At 49.6% G+C, this 25,947-nt stretch overlaps 1 protein-coding gene across 2 annotated transcripts in view; it reads left to right on the plus strand.

The window, feature by feature from the left end:
• The window catches only part of WSCD2 (WSC domain containing 2), a 133,422-nt gene that overhangs the window by 37,608 nt on the left and 69,867 nt on the right, over positions 1-25,947 (plus strand). For both annotated transcript variants that reach the window (XM_007058326.4, XM_037878889.2), the window contains exon 2: positions 16,928-18,010. In XM_007058326.4, coding sequence (XP_007058388.2) covers positions 17,629-18,010 — 382 coding nt within the window. In that variant the 5' untranslated portion in view covers positions 16,928-17,628. The remainder of the gene's footprint in view (positions 1-16,927; positions 18,011-25,947) is intronic.

Consider the following 25,947-nt stretch of genomic DNA (forward strand, 5'->3'; position numbering starts at 1 on the left):
TGCTCTTCTTAAAGCAGAAATTAAAACCTTCAATCTGCAACTCTCAGGCCCCCAGCCTCTGGGGCTTGTTGGGAGCAGCCTTTCTGGGAGGCAGGAGGGGAAGAGACAAGACATGCGAATGTTGCAGGAAGCTTGGTGCATAATTCTCTTGCACATCAGCAGGATGACAGAGCCTGTAGTGTCTCTGGTTTCCCACACTGGTTTCCCACACCTCGCGGCTGGAACCCTTGGGCGAGAGCCATCTCTCTTAGCTCTGTTGATTTCAGTGAGGTTACTTCTGTCTGGATTTCAGAGGTGAATCAGGCTCATTATGCTCCCAAAGCTGGCCTTCTACCCCCTCAGTTATTCACTGCCAGATCGGAGTGGGAAGGATTGACCCCCCTTTTGAATTGGTGGCAATCGCTCCATTGGGTGTAGGGTGATTGCGAATCAGCCCTTCCGAGTTAAAAGGCAGACTCCTGCCTGGGCGAGCTGGCTGAGCCATCTGGAGCTCTGACCTTAGCACCTTTGAGTCGGATTGTGCTCTCACTTACTCTGGTGTCAGCTGGAGTTTCTGCCCGGAAGTCCATGGAGTTCCTCCAGTGTAGAAATGGGGCGAGGTCAGAATCAGACCAATTGCACCATTATGCAGACTCACCAGCTACTAGGCCGCGGGTTGGCAGTAGCAGACACAGCCCCCAGAATAACGGTGCAGCCCAGAGTTCAGTGAACCAAAGATCAGGGGCTGTTTATCCCTGAAAGGGCACAGGAGCAGCTCCCTCCAAGCTGCATGGGTTGCTGTCACCACGCGACTTTCCCTTCTCCCAGTGGCGGGAAGAACAGAAACACTTCCTGAGATGAAGGAACCTTCCCCCTCCCTGCCACCTGCCCAGGGCTGTCTATCGGTGGGCCAAGGAAGCCCTGCATGGCCAGCCCGTGCAGGAACTCTGTTACAGTACTCCTCAGCGGGGTAGCTTGAAGCTCAGCGTTGCAGCTACGCCTCTGATTGAAGGCAAGAGAGATGCTCACGTGAAAGATGTAATAAGGACAAATGGAAAGTGCTCCACTTTTAAGGAACAGTCAATTGTACACATACAAAATGAGAAATGACTGCCTAGGAAGGAGTACTGCAGAAAGGGATCTGGGGGTTATAGAGGATCACAAGCTAAATGTGAGTCAACAGTGTAAAAAAAAACCCAAAACAAAAAAAAGTGAACCTCATTCTGGGATGTATTAGCAGGAGTGTTGTAGGCAAGACACGAGAAGTAATTTTTCCACTCTACTCCGCGCTGATTAGGCCTCAACTGGAGTTTTGTGTCCAGTTCTGGGCGTCACATTTCAGGAAAGATGTGGACAAATTGGAGAAAGTCCAGAAAAGAGCAACAAAAAGGATTAAAGGTCTAGAAAACATGACCTATGAGGGAAGATTGAAAAAGTTGGGTTTGTTTAGTCTGGAGAAGAGAAGACTGAGGGAGGACATGAGAACAGTTTTCAAGTACATAAAAGGTTGTTACTAGGAGGAGGGAGAAAAATTATTCTCCTTAACCTCTGAGGAGAGGACAAGCAGCGATGGGCTTAAATTGCAGCAAGGAAGGTTTAGGTTGAACATCAGGAAAATCTTCCTAACTGTCAGGGTGGTTGAATACTGGAATAAGTTGCCTGGGGAGGTTGTGGTATCTCCCTCCTTCCCACTCCCCCTCCAATACTCCATTCCTCTAGTGCTTAGAATCATAGACTTGTGGGACTGGAAGGAACCTCAGGAGGTCACCTAGTCCAGTCTCCTGCACTCAAGGCAGGACTGTGTAATAACTAGACCATTCCTGACAAGTGATTGCCTCCTTGGATGGGTGCTCAGCATCTGTCAGGATCAGACTTTACTGAAACTTCCCAACTCTTCGTTGGTGCCATCAACAATCCCCCTCTTGCAGCACAGAACTCAACATGCCTTTCACCAAGCTGAGCACCTGGTACCCAATCTACTGGCATGCCAGGGCCGCCTGCACACAAGAACACTCGGCTATAGCAGTGGCCGGGAAGAGAGCCTTGGCTGGCACGGCATCAGCGGCGCGAATCAGAGATGGTCTCACGGTACTTTCAGACCAGGCAACGGGAACATCTCACATCCGTGAGATGTAAAGTCAACTCACTGCTCGGCAAAACCACCCGTTGGTCTCAAGGGATCAATCAGTTCTTGGTCGCTCTGCTGAGACTGCCCGCAGTGGGGCTTGTTGGAACAATTGCCTTTCCATCAGCCACTGGATTGAGACCATCAGCTATATTGCAGAGGCCATCAAACCGCTGTAAGGTGCCACTGGACCTTTGTTTGCTTGGGCTGGATTCAAACCCAGCAGCCTGGAGGTGAAATTCTCCAAATGCTATTACCAATCCCACATAGCCAGCTAGCCCCCACCTGCTACGGGAGGTTGATCACAAATGCTGAGCCCTCCCCAGGAAGTAATGGGCCTTCAAACTTTTGATACTCACAGGTCATCAAGCCACGAAAGAGAGGCGCTGACTGACTTGTCACCGAGCTCTTTTGTGGGGAAGGCTGGCACATTTATGAGCTCTTAGGAGCCACAGTAATCTTTGCTGCTTTTCAAATCGGAGGGTAGGAAATGTCCCGTGGGCTCGGAGAGACATTTGAGTGATAGAGAATCTGGAAAACATTTACAGTGTGTTTTAAAAAAAAAAGTAATCACTCAGCTTGTCTACTTGAATTTAGGAAGGAAGAGGAAGGGGGAAAAGCCAGGAGAGTGCTGCAGACAGTCTGTTATGTGTTTTTTGAAAGCTGAGATTGACTAAAAATTACATTCTGATGGGAAATGAGCCAGTATGCATGCAGAAAGGGGCTGTGTGCTTGTCAGCAAGCCGGTCTGGAGGGTGTGCTGAGATACAGTGCTTTGCACAGATTAAATCATTTAGAATGTTTCTACAGCAAATATGTTGTGATAATGTGCTCCGGGCCGTCCTGACATTCTGTCAGCGTCACCTGACACCCCGAGCTGCCTCTCTCCCGGTGCCCCCACGGCTAGGCATTCGGAGAACCCCAATAGGATATCAGCTTGGGGTGATGCCCTGGTGAGCAGCTGGTACCCTGCTCCAGACCCCAAGTCACATCAAGGGATAACCCCAGCAGAGAACGGCCCGTTGGGTTCTGGGGGGGAGGGCTATTGCTGCATGGATGAATGCACTATAAGGTGGGTAGAAAGCTGGCTAGATTGTCGGGCACAACGGGTAGTGATCAATGGCTCCATGTCTAGTTGGCAGCCGGTGTCAAGTGGAGTGCCCCAGGGGTCGGTCCTGGGGCCCGTTTTGTTCAATATCTTCATAAATGATCTGGAGGATGGTATGGATTGCACTCTGAGCAAATTTGCGGATGATACTAAACTGGGAGGAGTGGTAGATACGCTGGAGGGGAGGGATAGGATACAGAAGGACCTAGACAAATTGGAGGATTGGGCCAAAAGAAATCTGATGAGGTTCAATAAGGATAAGTGCAGGGTCCTGCACTTAGGATGGAAGAATCCAATGCACCGCTACAGACTAGGGACCGAATGGCTAGGCAGCAGTTCTGCGGAAAAGGACCTAGGGGTGACAGTGGACGAGAAGCTGGATATGAGTCAGCAGTGTGCCCTTGTTGCCAAGAAGGCCAATGGCATTTTGGGATGTATAAGTAGGGGCATAGCGAGCAGATCGAGGGACGTGATCGTTCCCCTCTATTCGACACTGGTGAGGCCTCATCTGGAGTACTGTGTCCAGTTTTGGGCCCCACACTACAAGAAGGATGTGGATAAATTGGAAAGAGTCCAGCGAAGGGCAACAAAAATGATTAGGGGTCTAGAGCACATGACTTATGAGGAGAGGCTGAGGGAGCTGGGATTGTTTAGTCTGCAGAAGAGAAGAATGAGGGGGGATTTGATAGCTGCTTTCAACTACCTGAAAGGGGGTTCCAAAGTGGATGGCTCTAGACTGTTCTCAATGGTAGCAGATGACAGAACGAGGAGTAATGGTCTCAAGTTGCAATGGGGGAGGTTTAGATTGGATATTAGGAAAAACTTTTTCACTAAGAGGGTGGTGAAACACTGGAATGCGTTACCTAGGGAGGTGGTAGAATCTCCTTCCTTAGAGGTTTTTAAGGTCAGGCTTGACAAAGCCCTGGCTGGGATGATTTAACTGGGACTTGGTCCTGCTTTGAGCAGGGGGTTGGACTAGATGACCTTCTGGGGTCCCTTCCAACCCTGATATTCTATGATTCTATGATTCTATGATTCTATGCAGAGTGATGCTGGCACCCCATTCTGCCCTGTGCCCCCAGAGAGCTGCACTAGGTAGTAGTCGCCATCGTTTGCAGAAGCATAGGAAGAACTCTAAGCCTAGGTGGACAAAGAGACACTTTCAGGCAAAGAAGGTCCATTAGCAGGGATCGGCCCATTGGCAGCGGTAAACTGTTTATCTTTCGAGTCCGGTGCTAACAGGAGAGTCCGGCTAGCACACTGACTAGGTGACGGGGGGCACACCAGCAATGCCGTGCTTTCCAGGCCCAGCCCCACATCAGGGGTGGGGTGGATATGCATGGCCCAAGCAGCAGTTCCCAGAGGCATTGCGTCCGAAGCAGACAGCTCCTCCTAGAGCTCCCAAAGAGAGGTGCTGCTAAACCTATGCACGGATGTAACATATGGGCCCCGGCTGGCCAGCATTTCGGTCTGTGTCAGGAAGGAGGGGATGGCCAGCTGGTTTCAATGGGAGACACTCATTTCCTGGGAGGAGCAAGGCTCAGGCTCATGACAAAGGCTAGGCCCTGACCAGAGAGGGGCGTCCTAACCAGAGCCAGTCGGAACGTGTTCATTAAAATATGGTTTTCCGTGAAAGCCAAAATGTTTTTCAGAGACTTATCGGCTTTTGGGTCTGGGAAGGGGAGAGCGGGAGACCAAGGCAGGTACTTGCTCTAAGGCTTGGGAATTAGAGGATGGGCTGGGACACCCAGGTTTGAGTCCCTGATGCAGAGTAATCTAGAATTAACCACCGGAACCATTTCCTGAGGGTCGTGGTGAATTCTCCGTCACTGACAATCAGCAGGGAGGCGGAAGAAGCAGCTGGGTGTTTTTCTAAAAGCCCTGCTCCAGGAATGACTGTGGGGCAGGTCTCTGGCCTGTGCTACCCAGGCAGTCAGAGCAGAGGGTCACCATGGTCACTTCTGGCCTTGAAACCGCTGAATCTCTTCCCTGGGGCAGCTGGAGCCAGGTTTGCCCCCTCTGAAGATCCGTTGCAACAGCCTCTTGAGAAGGAGGCTGTCTCAGGCGGGTGCTCTCCTGCACGGATGTACGGGAAGGAGCTACCTGGTCTCGCTGAATGAAGCCACCCTCCATTTCCTCGCAAACTCCTCTGCAATAAGGCGCTTTGGTGCCGCTGGTCTATTGCCCAGGGGTGAATCAAAACAGCTTCTGTCTGTTTTAGCTGCACAATTAATTTAGAAAGGGCATTAAAAGGCCTAATCTAACTAACGAGGATAAGACATGGAAGGTAATCACACATCTGCCTCTCCCAGCAACAGGAGCATCCAGCAATAAATATGCAGATTTGGACACAGTTCAGGCAGCCGCGAGCACTTTGCTGGTATCTGCAGAAGCAAGCGAAGAAGAGCTCAGTGGAGCTATCTCACCACCAGAAGTTATTCCCTCACCTGCCTTGGCTCTTTAAGTAGAGCACTGGGAGACAGGAGGTCCTGAGTTCAAACCCCAGCTCTGCTACTGCGTGACCTTGGCTACTGACTCACCTTTCTGTGCCTAAGGGTCCCCCTCATTAGAATGGGGGGGGGGGGTCACAATACTAGCTGCCTCCCGGAGATATTGTGAAGTCTGACTGGTCAAGACAAGATTGTGACCTGGCTGCTGGGGCGGGATGGTTGAGAAGCAGGCTATAGTGCCCTGCTCTTGTTGGACTCTGGCGTGTGTTGGCTCTGCAGAGCTCTGCAGTCTTCTCCCGGCAGCCCCACTCTGTCACACCCATTCACTAGGTGTGGCTGCTCTCTCTGTCTCTGAGCCTCCCGTGGTATCACAAAGTACCATGGATACATCCCAGGCAAAGGTATGTTTTCAGTCCAGTAGCTCCTGTGATGGACAAGGGCAGATGAAATAAACCTGGAGCCACTCTGCCTCTCTCAACGGTGGCCCAGAGCAACTCTCGTCTCTCCCCCTCAACGGCTCCGTGAAATACGAAAAACAGGCCTTTTCTTGCCTGGGCCTGAACATCCGAGCAGCCTGATGACACCAAAAATACAGACGAGTCATGTCTTGCTGCTCAAGCCTCACAATCTGCTTTAGGTTCTGATGGAATCAGGTAGCTCCCAGCTGCTTCTTCCGCCCCCCAGCCAGCTCCCACAACCATGCACCACCTTCCTCCCCACGGCCCATATTCCTCTGCCTTACCCACCGAAATCCTGCTACATCTCCTCCACCCACAGCTTCTCCCTCCCACAGCTGGGTGGGCCGTTGCGGCCTCTTCCCACGGCCAGTCCCGGTCAATGTTTCCTCCCCCCAGTCTATTTCTCATCAGTGGGAGATTTCGATGTTTATTTAGTTCCAGGCTCTCTCCCCTTTGCTGCGTTGTGTGAGCAGCGTTGTGTCCTGGAGCTCCCGGAAGGGAAGACTGGGATATTTTGGGGTGGGATGGTTGAAGTTGTACTTGCCATTTGGCTTTTTAGGCCACTAGGAAATCTCTTTTGCTTGTTGATATCCCCTTCCCCCCATTTCCCCACAACTGTAAATTCACCTGCTTTTTTAACTCGCCACCCTGGCATCTGAGCTAACTATAAAGCAAGCCCTGTTGCACTCTACTAGGTATTGTTATTACACTAACAATTTCGGCTAGAGATGGGATTTTTTTCCCCATATCAAAATAAGAGGGGTATCAAAGCAGCTAGCTGGACAAAACTGATTTCTAGCACCTCGTGTCGTAAGTACCTCACACAGCTACAAAGCAGTTTCTACAGGGAAAAGATATTTGTTGTAATAAGGGAGAGCAAAGTGCTCCGATTACAGGGCATTCTTGAATATGGACGACACAGCATGTCCTGTAAAATCTTCTTCCTTGAGGAACACCAGCTACACCTGCCTAACGAAGGAGGGGGTATTAGCCAGAGGGTCAACTGTGATCAGTGAACGGAAGAGTGGCAGCAGCTTTGGTAAACAAAGGTAGTACTAAAATAGTTGTACCACTATTAATATTGAGTGTTTCTAAGTAGGTAGCATTGAGGGGCAGTGGGTCTAGCAGAGGAGGCTCTGTTCCCAGCTCTGTTCCCAGCTCTGCTACTGACTCACTCTGTGACCTTGGGCAAGTTACTTCACCTCTCTTCTTTGTTGCTTTGGTCTATTTAGACTGCAAGTGCTTCAGGGCAGGGGCCCTTCTTATGCATCTGTGCAGCACCTAACACAACGGGGCCCCTTCAGTCTCTGATATTTCTGCAAACAAAGGGGCCTAGTAACACCAGTCATGATGGGCACATTTTCCTTTAAGAAGTGAGTGGATAGATGTCACGTCACCTGGTGAGGAGCACGGTAGAAAAACAGTTGTCATGAGCGCACTGAACAGCCGTCAGGTGGGAGTCAAATCCTAGGCTGGATCTGAAGTGAGAAGTCTCTAATCTTTCTCTACGCCCTCAGCAACCAGTTAGTCAGTTTGCCTATCTGGAGACAACTGGCCTTGCTAAGCCTTAACCAGCATTTTACACTATGTGGTTCTAATCTGGTCAGCATCTAGTGCAATAATCCTGGACAAATTAAATGCCATTCTGCTTGTGAAGTCAACTGAAATCCAGGGGCCCATCCCCTTCCTAATTCAGTCAACAGGGTAAGAATGTGCCATATGCAAACAAAGGCAGCTAAAATCTAGACCTCTTCAATGTTGTAAGAGTCACAGGCCTGGTGATTTTGTCCAGCTGCCGAGGTTTCATGAGAAAGGACGGTGGGCTAGTGGGTAGATCACTGCACTTAGACGCAAAAGTTCCCTGCACTGCCACACATCCCCCTGTGACCTGGACAAGTCACTTGTTCCACCCTGTGCCTTGGTCCCCCTCTGCAAAAGGAGAATCAGACTGTCCGGCCTCCCAGGATAAAATCCACTCCTGACTGGGAGGTGTTCAGGCCCTGTGGTGGCGAGAACCATGTGAGTAACTAGAGGGCTCATCACAAGTGAGCCCCAGGGTCAATCATTGTTATTCCAAGTCCTGTGGTCATTACTCAGGGAAATCTTCCACTGATTTCTGTCCAAATTCACATCAGGACCCTGTAGGCTGCTGTCCTGTCTCCCAGCCCAGGGAAGCTTAAACGCCATGCCCCAGAGTCTGCTCAGACCCTTTCTCCAGGACACCATTGACCACTCCCACCTACAATCTCCTGCAAACCCCATAATAAACCAGTTCAACATAACTCCAACAGCCACCTGGCTCACACCTCCCTGCTCCTGGCATCTCTTCCCCATCCCTCCTATGGACCATCTACCTCGGCCTTTCCCTTGCCCGAGAAACCAACCTGTCCCCTCAAGCTCTCCTCCTTATCTGAGCTCTATCAGCCTTTCTAGGATCCAGGTGCTCATCAGGCAGTCACCTGACCCCTGCCCAGCTGGGTCGTATCATCCCTTCTGCCGGGCCCAAACCCTGGTTCTTCAAGGGGCTCTGCCTGGCCCCCTGGCCCTGCTACAGGCCCATTGTTATTTATTTATTTCCCACAGTGTGTTGACACCACGTAAGGAACCGTGAGGTTCATCTGCAATAGGGATGGGGAACCAGTCTGGAGAAAATAAGAAATGAACAGACTCAGAAGTAGAACCCAGGCGGGAACTCGCTCTGATGCTTACTGAAATTCAGAGGAGGGTTTTGTTGAATAGATACACACATTGACGAGCACAGACACCTCCCCGTGCATGTTTACTAGGAATGGGCAAACCGACTTGAACCTTTGTCCGGCACTTGCACCAGATCCGAGTCATTTGGGGAGCGTTCATTTCAAGTGTGAAGCTTCCTTATGTGCGTGCGTCTGAGCTGGTGATATCCGGTGAGCATCCCCATACGATCGTGGTTTATAAACACTGTAATTCCCCTTCTCTCCTTTGAGTTGCTCGGGATGCCTGGGAACTCGAGGTTAGCACAGTGCTATCTTCCATGCCCGATCAGGGTTTGAATTCCATCCCCTCCCGAGCGGCCGCCCCAACGGACCGTGGTGATGGCAATCTGAAATAGCCAATCGTTTTCACTGGGCTCTGTGTCTATCCAGGAGCCTGATCTCCCCACTCCCAGCAAGGCACAGTGCTCTCCAATATGCTGAAAATGGTATTAAAGAAAAAGTTAATGGCCACAGCTACTGCTATGCCTCTCGCTCCAACAGGCTTGGCGTATTATTGTACCATCAGCCAGAGCTGAGTCGAGAGGGCCGTGTTCTTGCCTTGCAGTTGCATTGGATGCAATGCCACAAAGATACTGTCCTGCAAGATGCCTAGTGTCCGCGCTGCCTGCAGACTTGGGGAAATAAGGGATACTCGTGCACAGGCCCCCCCCAAACCCTCCACTCTCCCCTCCTCCTCTAGTCAGCGGAATCCTAAATAGCTGTGGTGTGTAGCCAAGAACATAATCCCTGTGGAATTTGCAGCTGATCTGAAACACAGGTGGGAAGGAGGGCGGGAGGGAGGGGGCCATTACACGACCTGATCCCATTTATTGACGAGCAAAGCCGTCTTCCACATCACATAAAGAGGAGGCTGGAAAATCTGCTAGTGAGTCAGACTGAGGAGCAATTCTCGTGCCGTCCTCCAGAACCCCTCGTGCAATGCTGCAACGTGGGTGATGGGGAGAATTCCCTCCTGACCCCGAGCTGGAAATTAGTTTCCGCCCTGAGGCATGAGGATTGATTGACCTGGTGGCTTGTATCTGAGCTAGCGTAACTGCCCTGCCTGGGAATGCCTGATAGACAGTATCAGCGTACAATCTGCTCATGGCAAGAGCTGGGTGCTGGGCCTGTGAGGGTGTATGCTTGTGTGTAGGCCCCTGCTGACCCATCTGCACTGCACACTACATGGCATTCTCTTTGTGCAAGAGGGGCAACAGGGGTGCCATTAGAAACTGAGCATTCTCGGATCACTGAAGGGCAAAGGCCTGTCTTATTTGTGACGCTTTTCAGTGCCTCCTTCTCCTGTTTATTCTCCTCACCGACCCCAAGCAGGGCAAAGGGGAGAACAGAAGCTCATGCATGAGCCAATCATTTTCAGGTCAGCAAGCTGGGTACCAGCAGAATGGGCAGCGTGTTCGGGCCATGTCCCCTGCCTGCCTAATGGCATGTGGGGCAGATTTTCATGTGTGGGCATAATGGGTGTATCCCTAAGGATGCATAGGAACGTCGGATGCCTGCAAGCCACTGCATGGGTACGCACAGACGAGCCATTACCTGCTTTGTATGCACACTTTTGTACCCCTTTTATTGGCTCTTTGACTTGGGTAGACAACGGGGCAGACAGATTCTGCCACAGTCATTATCCAGGCTGAGGGCTTGTGATTATGCAAGTGGCGCACTCGCCTGACTGGCGAAATAACAGGGGAAATGTTGTATAAGGTGGTTCTGATTCTTGTGACAGTCAGAAAAGAGACTTTTAGGCTTGCTTGCTGCTCTCCCTTAGGCCACCTTAAAAATTTTTTTTGGGGGGGAGGGCCTGAACGCTCCTTCACAATGCATTGCCGCAGACAACATCAGGACCAGGTGAATTCATATTACCCCCCTAGTGACATGCAGCCATTCTCATCTACGGGAAACCCTTGGGGTGTGGCCTTTGGAAGGCTGGGAATCGGAGATTTAGAACTCGGCCACTTCCCAGCAGCAAAGATGCAATTTACAAAAAGTTAAAGTTAAACCAAAGAACCCTCTGAATTTGAGGGTTTTCATAGATTTCTCCCATTGTTCCGACAAGGCCACGATTAACGGTGACATTTTCCCCACAGCACCTTTGTGACTGAATAGCTGCCGGCTCATTATATGTGACTCTGAATTAGCAGCCAATCAGAAGAGTCTGCCTGGGGTTGCTGCTGGGGAATTCCTGAAGCCCCTTTGACGACTTAGCTGTAAATTTGCTTTCCATTCGATTGTGGGAGTCTGGACTGAAGCATGACAGTCTCAAAGCACTGTGATTAACAGGACGGTGCAAAAGGCGACCCTGGGGATCAGTCTGCATAGGCCTCATTGCCTCCCAGGGACAGGAAACTCTTCGACTCATTTCAAACCCAGCCGAACGTCCAGGCTGTTATTGCATTTGTGTCCGGCTCTGGAAAGATGGGGTCGGGGGTGGGGAAACAGGAGAGGAGATGGGAGGAGAAGGGAAAACTGTTGAAAGACAGACCCTACTGCAGCAGAGCGAACAGGAAATGCGCAGGGAGTGTGGCACAAAGAAGCGGAGGGGAAAAGAGTGAAAATGGATGCTGTCCGTACGTGTATGTTGTACACTGGGCAGCCACTGGTGTGTGTCTGTGTGCGTATGGCAGTGTGCATATCAGTGTGTGTGTGTGACTGTGTATATCTCTGTGTGAGAGGGTTACTCTATTCTTGCTAGAAAAATTCAGTGGAACTTCCCTAGCAATCAAATGGCATTAAAAAACAAATGTTGTCACTCTAACTCGTCACCCTTATTACCAGGCATAAAGCTCTTCTAGTCCTGTAACACACCATGGGCCTGTGCCCCCTTTGGTCCATCCTACAGGTGGGTTTCACTAGCACGAAGGCTCCTGTAAAGCGAATTTCAGTGTCACGTGGAGAAGCTGAATTTTAAATCCACACAAGGAAGTGGTCACACTTGCTCACTCATCCAATCAGGGAACAGGAACAATATCATGTGACTGATCTGACCACTCTTAGCTACTCAGGATTGGCTACGTTCAGAGAATTGTTTGTGAGCAATCTGGGTAGTTTAAAATAAAATGCAAAAAGGATGTGTTCAGTAACAAATACACCAGAGGAAACTGTGATCTGCTCGGGAACACTTAGCAGAAAAAGTGATCAGTTATCTGTTGTGAGTTACTGGCCCATCCCTAAGTCATTATTAATAAGAGCTCATTCAGATATAGGGCTGAGAGCAGCGGATATAAATTGATTAGAGCATTAAAGTACGCTAAATGCAATGATAATTAGCATAAATCATAGAATCAGGGTTGGAAGAGACCTCAGGAGGTCATCTAGTCCAACCCCCCTGCTCAAAGCAGGACCAACCCCCAATTTTTGACCTAACTGGCCCCCTTAGGGATTGAACTCACAACCTGGGGTTTAGCAGGCCAATGCTCAAACCACTGAGCTATCCCTGCCCCTAATCTATGTGCCTGTGCCTGCTGCCTGGCCCTCAGTGTGATGAAGAGGGAACGTGAAGCGGGAAAGACCTGAATGAACAGAAAGAAAGGCTGGAAAAGGAAAGAGATCACAGTGGCCTGCTGCCCTGACTCTAGGGGGAGCTCCTGAGACACTTACGGGAGGCTAGCAGTCAGTTTTGCACCTTTTTCCTTCGCATGAGCAGTTCAGGGTTCATGAATCTTCTCTCCACGTTTTCAGTCTGCTACTAATTGTCTCATTCACATCTTAAAAGTCTTTCTCACCCCTTTGTAAATGCTGCTAAATAGTAGTGCAAACCCCAGCGACGAACCCAGAGCTGCAGATAGAATGTCTGAAGAGGGGTCTGGCAAGCCTAGCTAGAGACACGCAGTAGCCTCTGTATACAGATATTCTCTCTCTCTCAATCACAGCAAGGCAAAGGGCTGCAATGTAATTAGACCTTTCCAAATTACATTGACTCCTCAGGGTTCTGTGGCTTGATGATGACATTTCCAGGGGTAATTTTCCTGGCACGAGCTGCCCTTGGGTACGTTCCTCTTGCCCACAATAAGAACTTGTGCCTTTTGGGACGTGCGGCCAAAGAAAGTTGAGATGGTGCCAGACGTGTATGGGGTCCAGACGGATAGTGTGTGGCCAGAGAGGAGCCGGGGCAAGGGCTGGAGAAGGCTACTTTCTCATCAGTATAGAGGTGGTAGCCGAGGCAACAGAGATACAAAGGCTAAGAGCCAGGCTTCTAGCAAAGCGTAGGCCCCATGTGCTGAGCAGCTCTTCTGAAAATCTCGCTGTAAGTGTCACCGTGGGAGCTGCTGGGAGCGGAGCCAGTCTGAAAATCTGGCCTCATTTGTGGGGGCTGAGCTGACTCGAAAACCTGACCTCCCATGGGGGAAAGTAGCTTGGAAAGGGGCCCGGGCATTGAAGGAATTCACACAGGTATCTTTGCACAACAGAGCAGTAGACACACAGCTAAAGCAGCTTGACAGGCAGTCGCTGAACAATGACTGGGTTGGCTAATCCTGAGAGGAAGGCCGGTTTTGTGGAGCAGCAATCAGGAGAGCCGGATTCTATCACTTACTTTCACTGTGCCTCAGTTTCTCCATCTAATAACACCAACCTATCTGACAGGGGTTTATGAGGCTTATATTTGTAAAGCCTGTTGAGATCTTCAGATAGCAGGAACCCCGGAAGCGCAAATTGTCTGTTGCATGTTACTTTGATTAGGGAGGGAAATATGAATGTAAAATCCATTCTTTTTCTAAGTGCACATAACCAAGGAACATCTGTTGGTTGGAGAGCATTAATTGGAAACAGTGGCCGTGACCAAACCTCCCTCTGCACTCAGATGTGTGCTCTATTAGGCAGGCTGCAATGAGGAGTTCGTTGCCAATGCTGGATGGCTTTGTGGTGGAGAGGTTTCCGATGGTTGCTTCTCATCTGTCATGCAGAACAGTCTGGAAAATGCAGGAGAACGACCACATTTAAAGAGAGCTTCATGGGGCTGTCCAGGTCCGGGTGTTTTGTGGTCTGGAAATAACCTATTTCTGGGTTGCATTGGATTAGAAACACCAGAAGAACAGCTGAGCCAGCTACAAGTTGGTCCTCAATATTTCTAGTCTTCAATGAAGCTAGGGGCACAGAAACACATTCAATAAAGAAATAATGGGTGCAAAGTTATCAGAACTGCAACAAATCTGCCCCCCCCCCAGGTTTGGGTTCAGGGAAAGCTTTAGGCAGAGGTTTGGGTCACTTCTGCTTTTCAGTGAACTAGCTAGTGCATCCCTACACAGGGCCAGACATCCAGCTGGTATAAAGTGATGCTGATCCATTGAAGACAAGGCTCCCCGGTATCATGTGGTAGCAGCAGCTCCGTGCTTTCCCAGATGCACCAGGGAAGACCTATGAAGCACAGGGAGCTGTGCAGATTTAGCCCAGCTGAGGATCTGGCCTGATGGCAGTGGTCCATTTTTCAGAACCACCTGTCTGGAGCCCAGGAGTGAGTATGGCATTTGCACAAGGAGAAGAAGCAGGGTTGATCTGTTCAGGTCACACTCTTCGCTTGTGGTCCTACTCTCCTTTTTCTGTGCTTACGCAGTCTGTGCACATGACCTGCATGCCCCCTATGAATTGTTTAAACCCTGCGTGTGCAAAGAGCCTAGTGCAGGTGCTCCGCTCTGCCAGGAATTTCACCTGTTGTTTTCCCCTGCAGGCGCACCTGGGGGCTTGTCTTCGAGTACAGCGCTACAGTGGGGCGGCTGCACCAGTGCAGAGTTCTCAGCTGTGCCACGGTGGTGCTTTAGTGAAGACCCTACTACGCCGTTGATAGAGCTTCTCCCGTCGGCGTAGTTAATCTGCCTCCCCGAGAGGCGGTAGCTTTGTCAACAGGAGACGCTCTCCCGCCAACACAGCACTGTCTACACCTGGGCGTAGGTCGGTGTCACTCCGTCGCTCAGGGTGTGGATTTTTCATGCCCACGAGTGACGTAATTATACTGTTATAGGTCTGGAGTGTAGACCTGAGGTTGTTCACAAAAGAACCGGTACATTCGCTGGGGGGTGGTTTTGTGGCCACCCCCTCAACTCCGGCATGGGAAACAGGCCGTCTCTTTTGCCATTATGAGGGAGTCGAACAGGTGCCTGTAGCTCGGCCACCGTGGCTTACGATCGTGTCTGATTTAGCAAGCGAAGGCGAGTCCAGGCTGGGCAGCGCTGAGATGGGAGACTTCCAATGAAATCTCTGGGGTCTGCACCACGTGGTGGTTGGGGTCCAGTGGGTGGTAGTCTGGGAGCAGTTGAACTGAGCCACTATGAACCAATGCCACCACCTGATCCTGGGGAGGGCAGGAGGGGCTGTGCCGATGGGAGCCGTGGGAGAGGTATAACACTGAGGTTCTCTGACTGCTGGGCCGGGGGGGGGGGGGGCATTCGAGATCCTGAACCCGTTAATGAAGCAGGGTGTTAATATGAAGAGAGCGATTTTCAAAAGTGCCTTGGGAGCCTGCAGCATAAAAAGTCATTTGCATTCTGGTCACCTGACCATGGACCGGCCCCTTTAGACAGAGTCAGAGCTGGGTCGCTGCTATGCGGTAACTAAATTATTCACCCAGCTCTAGGTTATCTTTCTTCTGCCGTCAGTGGGGGTTTTATCATCAAGTGCATGAGAATTGCATCAGAAGCGTCTGCCCTAGTTGCTTCCAGCGGTTATGCTCTAAGAACTGGGGCCTTCATGTTGCTTTGCCATTGAGGCCTCTCGCCTTGGGGGTGGGGGGCAGTCAGGTGCTGAGATAAAAGACAATCCGTCTGAGTCAGCCAGGACTTTTCAAAGTGGCGAATGGTTTCGATGCGGGGATCGGGTGCTTTGCCTTGACACATTTTTGAGGGAAGTTGATCCTCAAGAACCGAATGGCTTGATAGCAAAGGTTTGATCCAAAGAAGATGCAGGCAGGTGCCAGGCAAGCTTCTCATTTTAGCTCTGCCGTTACATTTGCAGCCACCCCCACTCCCCCCCCCACACACCATTCTAGCCCTGGGATGCTCCCTGCACCGGCTCTGCCGATGACACCCCTCTGCCCTGACCTGCAGCTCCCCTGCTATGCCAGCCATGAGCTCCTTCCTCCTGGCTCTGCTGGCACCCCGCAGTTTTGACTGGGCTCTAGGACACTGGTCTCTGCCGCTCTCCTTTGACTCTCTTGTGAAGGAACTGCCCGTTGTGTGTGGAGATTTGCTATGATATGCATAGGACTAGCAGCCTACCGGCTTCATAACGACCTGAACAAACCAGGCTTGGACTCCAGTCTCCAGCCACCATAGGCTCACACATGCTCTCCAGGGACTGAAAATCAGAGGTGGTTTAAAAAACCTTGCAGGTTTCACAGCAACACCTTACACTGTACCTCAGGCTCAGCTGGAGAGCCCTTCCCATCCATGCTGCTCTTAATGAGCACAGTTTAAGGAGGTTTAGCTGTCCCTTTAGCAAGACAATGTTGGTGAAAATGAAGACAGCTAATCATTCCTCCATGTGGAACCATATGCCAAGCCAACAGGGAATTTGTAGGAACAATAAGACACATGTGTTTTGAACCGGGTCTCATCAGCCGGTTGACTGGATGTTCTCCGAGAAGGCTGCCTTTGCTCGGGCTGGGACGGGAACACATGCAGGCAGCTGTTTGGGGCTGTGGCTTTACACACACCATGACAGGAAGGCGATGCACAAAGATGCACTTTGTATGAAATGCTGCAATCCTCTGCCAGCTGATTGAAAGAGTTAGCTGATAGCTAATAGGGATTCTCCCTTAGGTAGCAGAGACCTGTGCTTTCAGAGCAAGAGAATCTGAGTTCTATCCTGGCTGAATCCAGGAAATTCCAAGTGGCCGCAGTGTATGACACAGTGACAACTGTGACATGCCTGGACAGTCCTGGATTTCTTATAATAAGTTAATTTGCAAATATCCCAGACTGCTAAGCTTCAAAAGGAAAGAAGAGGAGTTGTGTTTTATCTTGACTGGGATCTGTCTGGGGGAGGGTTTGCAGCTTCAGATGCTATAAATCTGTCCCTAAAGCCTTCTGAACACTTTTCTAATGATTGTCATTCCTTTTGACTTGCAGGTAGAGATTTCTTTTCCTGAGACCGAAATGAATGGAGATTCATTAAACAAAGGGCTCCAGTCAGTATTCCGTACCTGGAGATGCATCCAGGGACCTTTTATTCTTTCGCTGAAAGGGAGACGGTGCCATTTCCATTACAGAAATGCCTGCAAGAACCAGCTCTGAGGAGCTGAAAGCAGAGAAAGCCAGTGAGGGGAGCTGTGTCAGCTGATCAGCTTTCAAATCACCTTCAAACACTCAATTTTCTTAACATGATCCTGCCATCAGTGGAGTCTCCAGAGCACCCCTTAGGAACGTTAACAGGAGAAGAATAAAATGGGAGCTACTGTGATTTGCTTTGAGAAATACCTCGTTTTCTTAGCACAAAACGGGAACTGAAAAATAGACTCTCCATCCCCTTACCCCAGCCCCTTCGGACTTTATCGAATTCTAACATATTTCTGTATGAGTTCTGTACACAGTCCCGTTCTGCTTTAGTGGGTACTTATTGATCCCAAAATAACACCAGGGGAGAATACTTCAGCAATTGAACCAGCGCAGCGGGACGGCTGACAAAAGGCCATTGTCCTTCCTTTCCCACTTCTCTTATATCAGCCGGTTTTGACCCACTCTTGTGCACTTGAAGAGAGAGTGGTGAGACTAGAGTTGCTGAATTTGCTCGGCGACATCCCACCCAACACAAGGCGAGTAATGAAGGCGCTATGGCCAAATTATTGGTAAAGTTCCAGCGTTATTTCAGGCGGAAACCCGTGCGCTTCTTCACTCTGATCGCGCTGTACCTGACGGCCGGGAGCCTGGTGTTTCTGCACTCTGGGTTTGCGGGGGAGCCCACCATCTCAGAGAATGAACCCAACCCCATGGATGGCACCAGCGAAGGGACGGCGTTTCAGTACCTGGGGGTGGTTCAGCTCGGGAGGGGCTTCAAAGAGACCTCGGAGGCTCGGAATTCTGTCCGGAGGTATGGGCCTTGGTTCAAGAGTGTTTCCAAGGATACGCCGGAGAGGAACAAAATGGGGGACTATGGCGGGGCCTGGAGCAGAGCTCTCAAAGGGAGGAAGGTCCGTGAGAAAGAGGAGGACAGAGGTAAGATTCTGATGGGGCTGTGGGAAGAGAGGCTGAATAGCAGCATATATTCACAGCAGGGAAATGGCAGAGACTAATAGCAAACCTCCTGGGCAAAATCCTGGCCCCCAGGAGTCAAGAGGAGTTTTGTCCCTGATATTTGCTCATGCATCCCCTTGTAGGGCATTTTCCAGGGCTTTAGCGATTCTGGTTTTCCATAATTCACTCAACCCAGCTTCCCCCACTTCCTTTGGAAATTGATGCCTCCAGCCAGTAGAATCCCCCCTCCCTGCCCCCCAGATATTCAGCCTGAAGTTTCCTTTGCTCATTTTCATCTCGAACGTCCAAGGGCCTCAGACCAAAACAATCTGCCTCCCCTAGGGTGTTGATAAGTGGTGCTTGCAAACATCCAACTAACCCTCAGGGAACTTTCAAGAGGATAACTGGCAAGCGAAGAGAAACACAAGTTGAATCTTAGGTCCAATTTATGTCCCATTGGCCCTACGGATTTGAATATGCTCTTGTGTCTCCTGCATTGAGTGAGTCTCATTTGCTAGGCACACCTTGAGCCAGATTCTGATCTCAGTTACACTATCTTATGTCTCCATTGGCTTTAGTGGGGTTACTCTCAATTTACACTGGTGTAACTGAGATTAGCAAGGATCTTCATCTTGCCCTGTATTTTTACTGGCGCCTGCCTGTGGGAACGCTAATCTGAAAACAACCTGAGCTTCTCCCATGGGGGTGCGTTGAAATCCACTCATTTTTAATGGTCCCACTGGATGCCTAATTGAAAGCCTGAGAAAGACCGAAACCCACACGTTCAAGTGAGTTTCTGTTTCCCAAGCTTTCTGTGCATTGGAGCTGATAAGGCAGCACTGCAGTGGATCAGTGATGTTTCTAAACCAGCCAAAGAGCTTGCACCAAAATCAGCATCCTCAATCTCTTTGTGTCTATCTGAACTATACATCCCTGCGCGGTTCAGCTTTGGCACCATGACGGGGGACCGAGAGGGCACTGGGGACAGACCAACACTTGTCAGCCCCTCCTAATCCCCTTTTAAACATATATTATCTCAGTTTTAAATGAAACCTGCTACTGATTTTACCCTCAGCTGACAGCGTCTTTTGTGTGGTGACTTATTGCGTGGCTTCTGATGTGCTTATCGTCTCTGAGAACCTAATTTACAGTACCTGACAGGACAGTTATTTTATGAGGGATGCAGAGCAATCACAGGTTCTGTTTCTTTACTGAGCAGGGTGGCTTAGCCGGCTTTCTCTATTCCCAGTCATTATTTCCATTCGTGCCAGAGGGTGTCACAGAGAGGCAGCGCGTCATCCATTTCTTTAGCAAGAAAAGGCATCCTGCATCTTTTTGCTTAACACTGTCCTGCATGGATGTTTGCTGCGCGGAGCAGACTGCAAGAGCCAAAGAAACCCAAAACCTACTTCCAGAGCTACCTGATTTCCTCCTCCTGTTCTGAACATTCCCGCTGCTCCACGAGGAGTCTCTGAAAGCATTTGTGCCGTCGGTACGAACTGGGAGACGAATCGATCACCTCGCTCGGTTGCTTTAGTTATAGCGGTCTTGTTGCTTACCCTGAAACATTTGCCAGGCTGCCCGCCCAGAAAGACACAGACATGCCTTTCATCATGAAGACACCTTCCCAATATTTGTTGTTATTAATACTTCTGGTATGCCTCACCTACTTAATGTGGGCATTCTGGGTGAACGGGTGGATGCAAATTCCTTCTGAAGTAATGGGAAATTAAAGTACAGCCAATTACATTTGCAGTAGGTGCTCAGATTTGATGTCTAGATGTCCTGATATACCAACTGTCCTTCTCTCTGTCGGTAAATAACGTACAACATATTGTGGATCGGCTAAAATGTTGTTAATTACCCAGGATAAGCTAATTTAGTAGTTCTCATTGGTTTTTAAAAGCTCACTTATTGACCCTTTGGTTGAGTATACGCAGACAAACACACACTCTCTGAGGTGCTCTCAGGTTGTGTGTGTGCAGCTGCATTTTCAGAAGTGCTCGCTGCATCTGGCTCTCTCCGTCCTGGGGCCTACTCCAGGAGCTTGGGGGCTGCTTGGTACCTTGGAAAATCAGGCCCCAAATGGCTCAAGTCGAGCACCCGAAACTAGTGGCAACTTTTGAAAATCCAGGCCAGTATGCCAGGGTTACTGCTTCAGACCCGGGATAAGCCTCGCTTTAGAAAATTGTCCTACATAGGCTGATGGCATTAAATATCAGATGAGAGCAACAGGATGAGGTGTCAGGAGAGTACCCAATGATGACACAAAATTACCTGCAATCAGTGTTCCCAGATCGGAAGATGAACGGGAACGGTACATTTACAAGGCAGTTAGACTCTGCAAATACACTTTGCCTTGAGTTCTCAATCTACTGGTTTTTCCCCCTTGAAGCACTACCTTGCGTCTTTGGTTGAGTGTGAATGCTGTTACAATTTGTTGTCATTAATAAAGTGGGCTGGTGAGAAGAAGCAATATAGCATGCTGCTACAGTACAGTGCACCTGTGACAGCAGCATAATAGATTGCCTTGGTATTTAGGGAAATAGCGGCAGCGTTATCCATTATGGGAACCCAAAATGAAATACGAAATAGCAGCAGTAACTACTGATGATGGCTCCAGCAGCAGGTTCAAGCCCTGGTATATTTTTGAAGATGATTTCTTTCCATAGCTTTTCCCAGGGAAGGCTTATGTGGACCTTAAACAATGTGGACGGCCATATTATCGTCACCAGTGGTATTTAATTGCTGGTGCAGTTCTGTTGCAAAAACACATAGTTAAAAATGGGCCACGTCCACAGGAAAGACGAGACCTCCTGCAAAACCAGACAAACCCATCGTGAGCCATTAGGAAGCTGAGCATGTGAAGGAATGTTGGGAGCATTCACATGTCCCCCTATTGTGAACTAATTCAGTCTCTCTCTCTCTGTTCCCCGGGATAGTTCTGTGAGCGTCCCTCTTGAGTTAGCATTAATGGGCGAGTGTCCTGCAGGTAGCAAGGTAATCTCTTCCCAGGCATTTCCCCTCTAGGTCGCAGGCTGGCGTCTGGCCCATACAAGCGGCGAGAAAGGCTCCGCAACAATTGGCAAACAGATGAACGGATTTAATTCATCTGCAGCGACTGTGTCAAGCAGCTCTGGTTGCAGGGATCAATGTTTGTGGTTCTGGGCTGTGGAGGTGCAAAGGAGGACTGGAAAGAACATAAAGGAGGTGGGATGTATGAGATACACAAGAGATGATGGCTTCTCATAATCCGTTCGCACAATATGATCCCTGTGTATTTGCTTTACTTCTCCAGGATCAGGGGGTAGCCGTGTTAGTCTGTATCCACAAAAACAACGAGGAGTCCGGTGGCACCTTCAAGACTAACAGATTTATTTGAGCATAAGCTTTTGTGGGTCAAAACCCCACTTCTTCAGATGCAGAAGTGGGGTTTTTACCCATGAAAGCTTATGCTTTACCTCTGAATCCCTGGACATTTTGCAGCATCAGCCCCTTTGTACAGAATCTGAGCATCGAGGGACAATAAATGTTGAACAATTTACAGGCTAATTCCGATTAACTTCCATCCTCAGCTCCCAGTGGTGTGGGTGGGAATTGTGGCGCGCAGCACCCCCTCAGCAAATGCTCTGCACCAAAAAGGATTAGGCCTGAAACAATACTCCTAGGTGCTGTATGCTGTGTGTTTGAATGGCTGCAGCACTGAAACCAGCCAGGAACTCACCTCTGCATCGTGGGTGCAGAAATGATTGTTAATTGGCTGATATTTTGTGTTCCGTTTGGAATTCCCCTGCACTTGGCGTTTGCCCTAGAATAGCAACTGTCACTCACGCAACAAGGAGCTTATGTAAAATGTCCACACACAAAGCCACAGCAAAGAGATGACAGACGCGCACAACTCCCTCGCAAGCAGGTGCCTCGCTTGGCGCCATTCGCTGAGCATGCTGCCCCCGCTACCTTTCATCTTGCCAGGTGTGCAGATGGGAATATGATCTCATCAGTGTGCATGGGAATCTGTATGTATAACGCCCAGGCACAGTGACTATGTAGATGACAACATACCCCCAGTTAGTCGGGATTTCACATTAATGTGCCAGATAAGTAACCAGTGAAACATTTAATTATGCACAGAAATAACCTTCCATGGAAAAGTTCCACTGAGAGGTTGAGTATGTATTTCTTGAGGTGTGTGTGGGGGGGAATGCTGTAATAAATCTGTGGCAAGATAGGAATTTCACAGCTGTCACTATGCTGTGCACCACGGATCTGCCTCTCAGGTTCTCGGTTTCCAAAATCACATCCGCCAGCTGCTTTAGCTCAAGTTGGATCACTTTTGGCAATTAGCAGTATAGGGCCTATGAATCACAGCTGAATGTTTCTTATTTAATCTAGTAGAGGACAATGATGAAAATGCTCTCTAGACAGTTCATTGCAATGCTCTGTAGTGGCAGCTAAGTCATTTCAGGTCGCTAGAGACCTGTGTATGATGCATGCTCCAATCCCCTACTAAATAGGCTTTTCCAAAGCTGGAAAAAAGTAAATGCCCTCCAGTCAAGTGACTTTCATGTCATATAACAGGAGATGGGAAATATAATGCCCAAATAAATAGTCTGCCCTTCCCTCTCCAGCCTTGTGGTGTTCTTATACTTACAACAGAGGAATCTGTGGAAACCCACTTCTGAAACGCATGTGGTCGTGTTCATTAGATTAATTTGGATTGACACACAGAGAATCTCGACCAGATGGTTAGCGAGAATCAGCTGTCTGTCACCATAAAAAAACATGCAGCATTCCTGTTCCTGGCCATATGTAATGTGTCCACTGCAATTAACTGCTGATAAAATGGCTTCTAATTCCTAACGATGGAGATGGGGACTGATGCAGGGAGATGCTATCGTTATCAGTGCACATTGGTACTGGCCACGAGCGACAAGAGTTGGACTCCACACTTGCGTTAGCGACTCCTAGAAAAGGGGCTACTTTGTGTTCAGAGGGAAAGCAGATGCTGCTACCACTCGGTTTATACCTTAGCTCCCAGCAAGTAACCGGCCCAAATCATATTCAGAAGAATCTTCGAGTTCAGCAAAGCCAGTTCATCCGTAAGAAACCTCTGCTGGCTTTCTGCGAAATCACCAGTAGAGAATCAGCCCAATCAGAGACGGGGCTGCATGTGAGACAGAGGGAGATTTTGGGGCTGTATTCAGTACATTCTGGCAACGACTCATCTTCATAAGTTTCCCTGCATTTTGAAGCGCAGATATTGTACCTGCTACTTTATTTATTAGCAGTTTACTTGTCTGTTTGTTTTATAATGGAACGAGAAGATTTGGTTACTCAGGACAAAAAAATCAAACTGCACGGGACTCAGTGCTCAGACCGGGTATAAGCAGCTGTGGCCGTAATTAACAAGAGTAAGCGAGAGCCGGCGAGGCCCACATGAGATGCTTGTGAACAAATGGAGCCTGAATGAGATCTGAGTAGACCCAATAAAGACAATCGGGCGGATTCACCAGTATGGACTGGCAGTAACCACACCCTACTCAAGGGCCTTCCACAGTGTGAAACAGGTGTAAGGGAGGACAGAACTGGGCCCAGTGTGCGTGCCCATGCTCCCTTCTTAATCAAGGCCCTACTGCCTAATCTATGAGCGCTCCTCCTTTCCAGCTTGGGTTGACAAACCGGTGCTAGCTTTGTTTGCAGCATCGCAATGCGCAGCAGCGTGGACGAGCTGCCCAAGGGTTCACCTCGGGTCTTGGATGGGATTATACTCGAACTGTTAGCCCATGCTGCTCTTTTTAGTGTGCTAGCTTGGTCAAAGTTAGCGTGTGTGTGTCTATCCGAGCTGCAAAGGATACGTCCAGTGTGGCAGTGCGGACATCCCCCTAGAGTCTTCAAGTACATAAAAGGTTGTTACAAGGAGGAGGGAGAAAAATTGTTCTCCTTAACCTCTGAGGAGAGGACAAGAAGCAACAGGCTTAAATTGCAGCAAGGGCAGTTTAGGTTGGACATTAGGAAGAACTTCCTAACTGTCAGGGTGGCTAAGCACAGGAATAAATTGCCTAAGGAGGTTGTGGAGTCTCCATCATGGGAGATTTTTAAGAGCAGGTTAGACAAACACCTGTCAGGGCTGGTCTAGATAGTACTCAGTCGTGCCATGAGTGCAGGGGACTGGACTAGACGACCTCTCGAGGTTCCTTCCAGTCCTATGATTCTGTGCTTCCTTTGTGCCCTCCACTGAAAATGTGTCCCTCTGTTCTTCAGCCATTCACTGCCCAGTTGTGCGGCTTTTCAGAGACGCAAGCTGTGTTCCTGTAAAGTATGTAGTGGTCTGAGTGTCCAAGCATGTCTGAGCACCTCACTCAGGGGTTGTCTCTTTGTTATGTCTGTTTGGCATTTGGGGGGTGGCTGGGTGGGGTTAGTTGCTTGTGATATTTGGGAGCTCGGACTCGTCGATCTGGTGATCCCTTCTGGCCTTGAACCCTATGCCTTTATAGCATACTCTTGGCAAAATTCACCACTGGGCAGAGGTGACAGCACAAGGGCCTAGGCCTCACCTCAGACCAATTTTGTAGGGTTAGTCCTTGTGTGGACCTCCCCACAGAGGTGAATTTCCCCCGCAGCGAATTGCTAATGACACTAAGGATGACCTTAGGAAAGGAAAAACGCCCTTAACAAGCTGGCCAAATGCACCCCCGGCGATGTCCGCAGGCTGTAACTTGGTGACACTCCTGCTAAAATCACAAACAACCAGTTCAGTCCAGCCCCTGTTCACTTCTTCAGACTCAGTGGTGGAAAACACAGCAGACTCAAGCTAAACTCCTGCCCCATTGCTGGAAGCTTTCTGCTACCCAAGAGCCATCGGACGCAATCCTACTAGCATTGCATACAGCAATTAGTGTGTAAACCCTTTAGAACAGAACGTTATCTAGGCTGGAGAAACTGCGCACCAAATATGCAAGTCCTTTGATCTGGAGCCTTCAGGATAAGGGTAGATATTTATTCCACCCTAAAGCTAAGCCCGGAGAAATTCTTTCATCCTGCTTTTAACTAACAAAGTGACAGTTAACACCCCGTGAGCCAGGAGAGAATGTGGAGGAGCAGACGCAGAAGCCAGCGCAGCCGCGTGATTTCTGCCCGCTCCGAAAGAGCTCCCGGCAGCAGGCTCTTGCTCCACTTCACAGGCCTTGGCAGTATCCACGCCTTGCACTTCCCTAGCGTCCGCTGTCTGGGGATCTCAAAGTACTTTGTAACCGTTAGTGAACTAGCCCCATGATCCTCCCTGGAGGTAGTGGAATATCACAGCTCCATTATACAGGTGGGGAAAGTGAGGCATGGAGAGGTTAAGTGACCGATCCAGGGTCACACTGCAAGTCAGTAGCAGACCTGAGATTGGAACAAATGAATCTTGCTGCCCAGCCCCCACCACCCCTAGTGCTCTAACCACTAAACTCCATACCCCACCCAGAGCAGGGTATGCAAAGCCAGCAACCTTGACTCACACAGTTTTGCTTCTTCTTTCAGTCACTACAATATTCTCCTTCCTGGGTGTGGTTATAGAACCCAGGAGTCCTGACTGCAGGTCCCCTGCTCTAACCACTAGGAACCCTTTCCATTCCCAGTGCCAGGATCCCTAGGCCAAGTGAACTGTCTGACTCAGCTGTAGTCAATCCCACTGAATGCATTCCTGGACATCGCAAGTTCGTTTTAGCAGAGATGGTGTCACGTGTTGTTATGTCCAGATGCCAAGTAGCTAGGCCCAGAGGCCCAGAGCCTCAAAGCTATTTAGGTGCCTCCTTCCCCATGGGAGTTAGGCACCTAAATACCTTTGAGAATCTGGGCTGAAAAGCCTTGCCTGCTGCAAGCCCTTCCTTGGAGCAGCAGAAAAATCTCTGGGGGCAGCAGCCAGATAGGAAGAGCCT

Source organism: Chelonia mydas, chromosome 15, assembly GCF_015237465.2.
Source record: "Chelonia mydas isolate rCheMyd1 chromosome 15, rCheMyd1.pri.v2, whole genome shotgun sequence".
Classification (NCBI taxonomy): Eukaryota; Metazoa; Chordata; order Testudines; family Cheloniidae; genus Chelonia; species Chelonia mydas.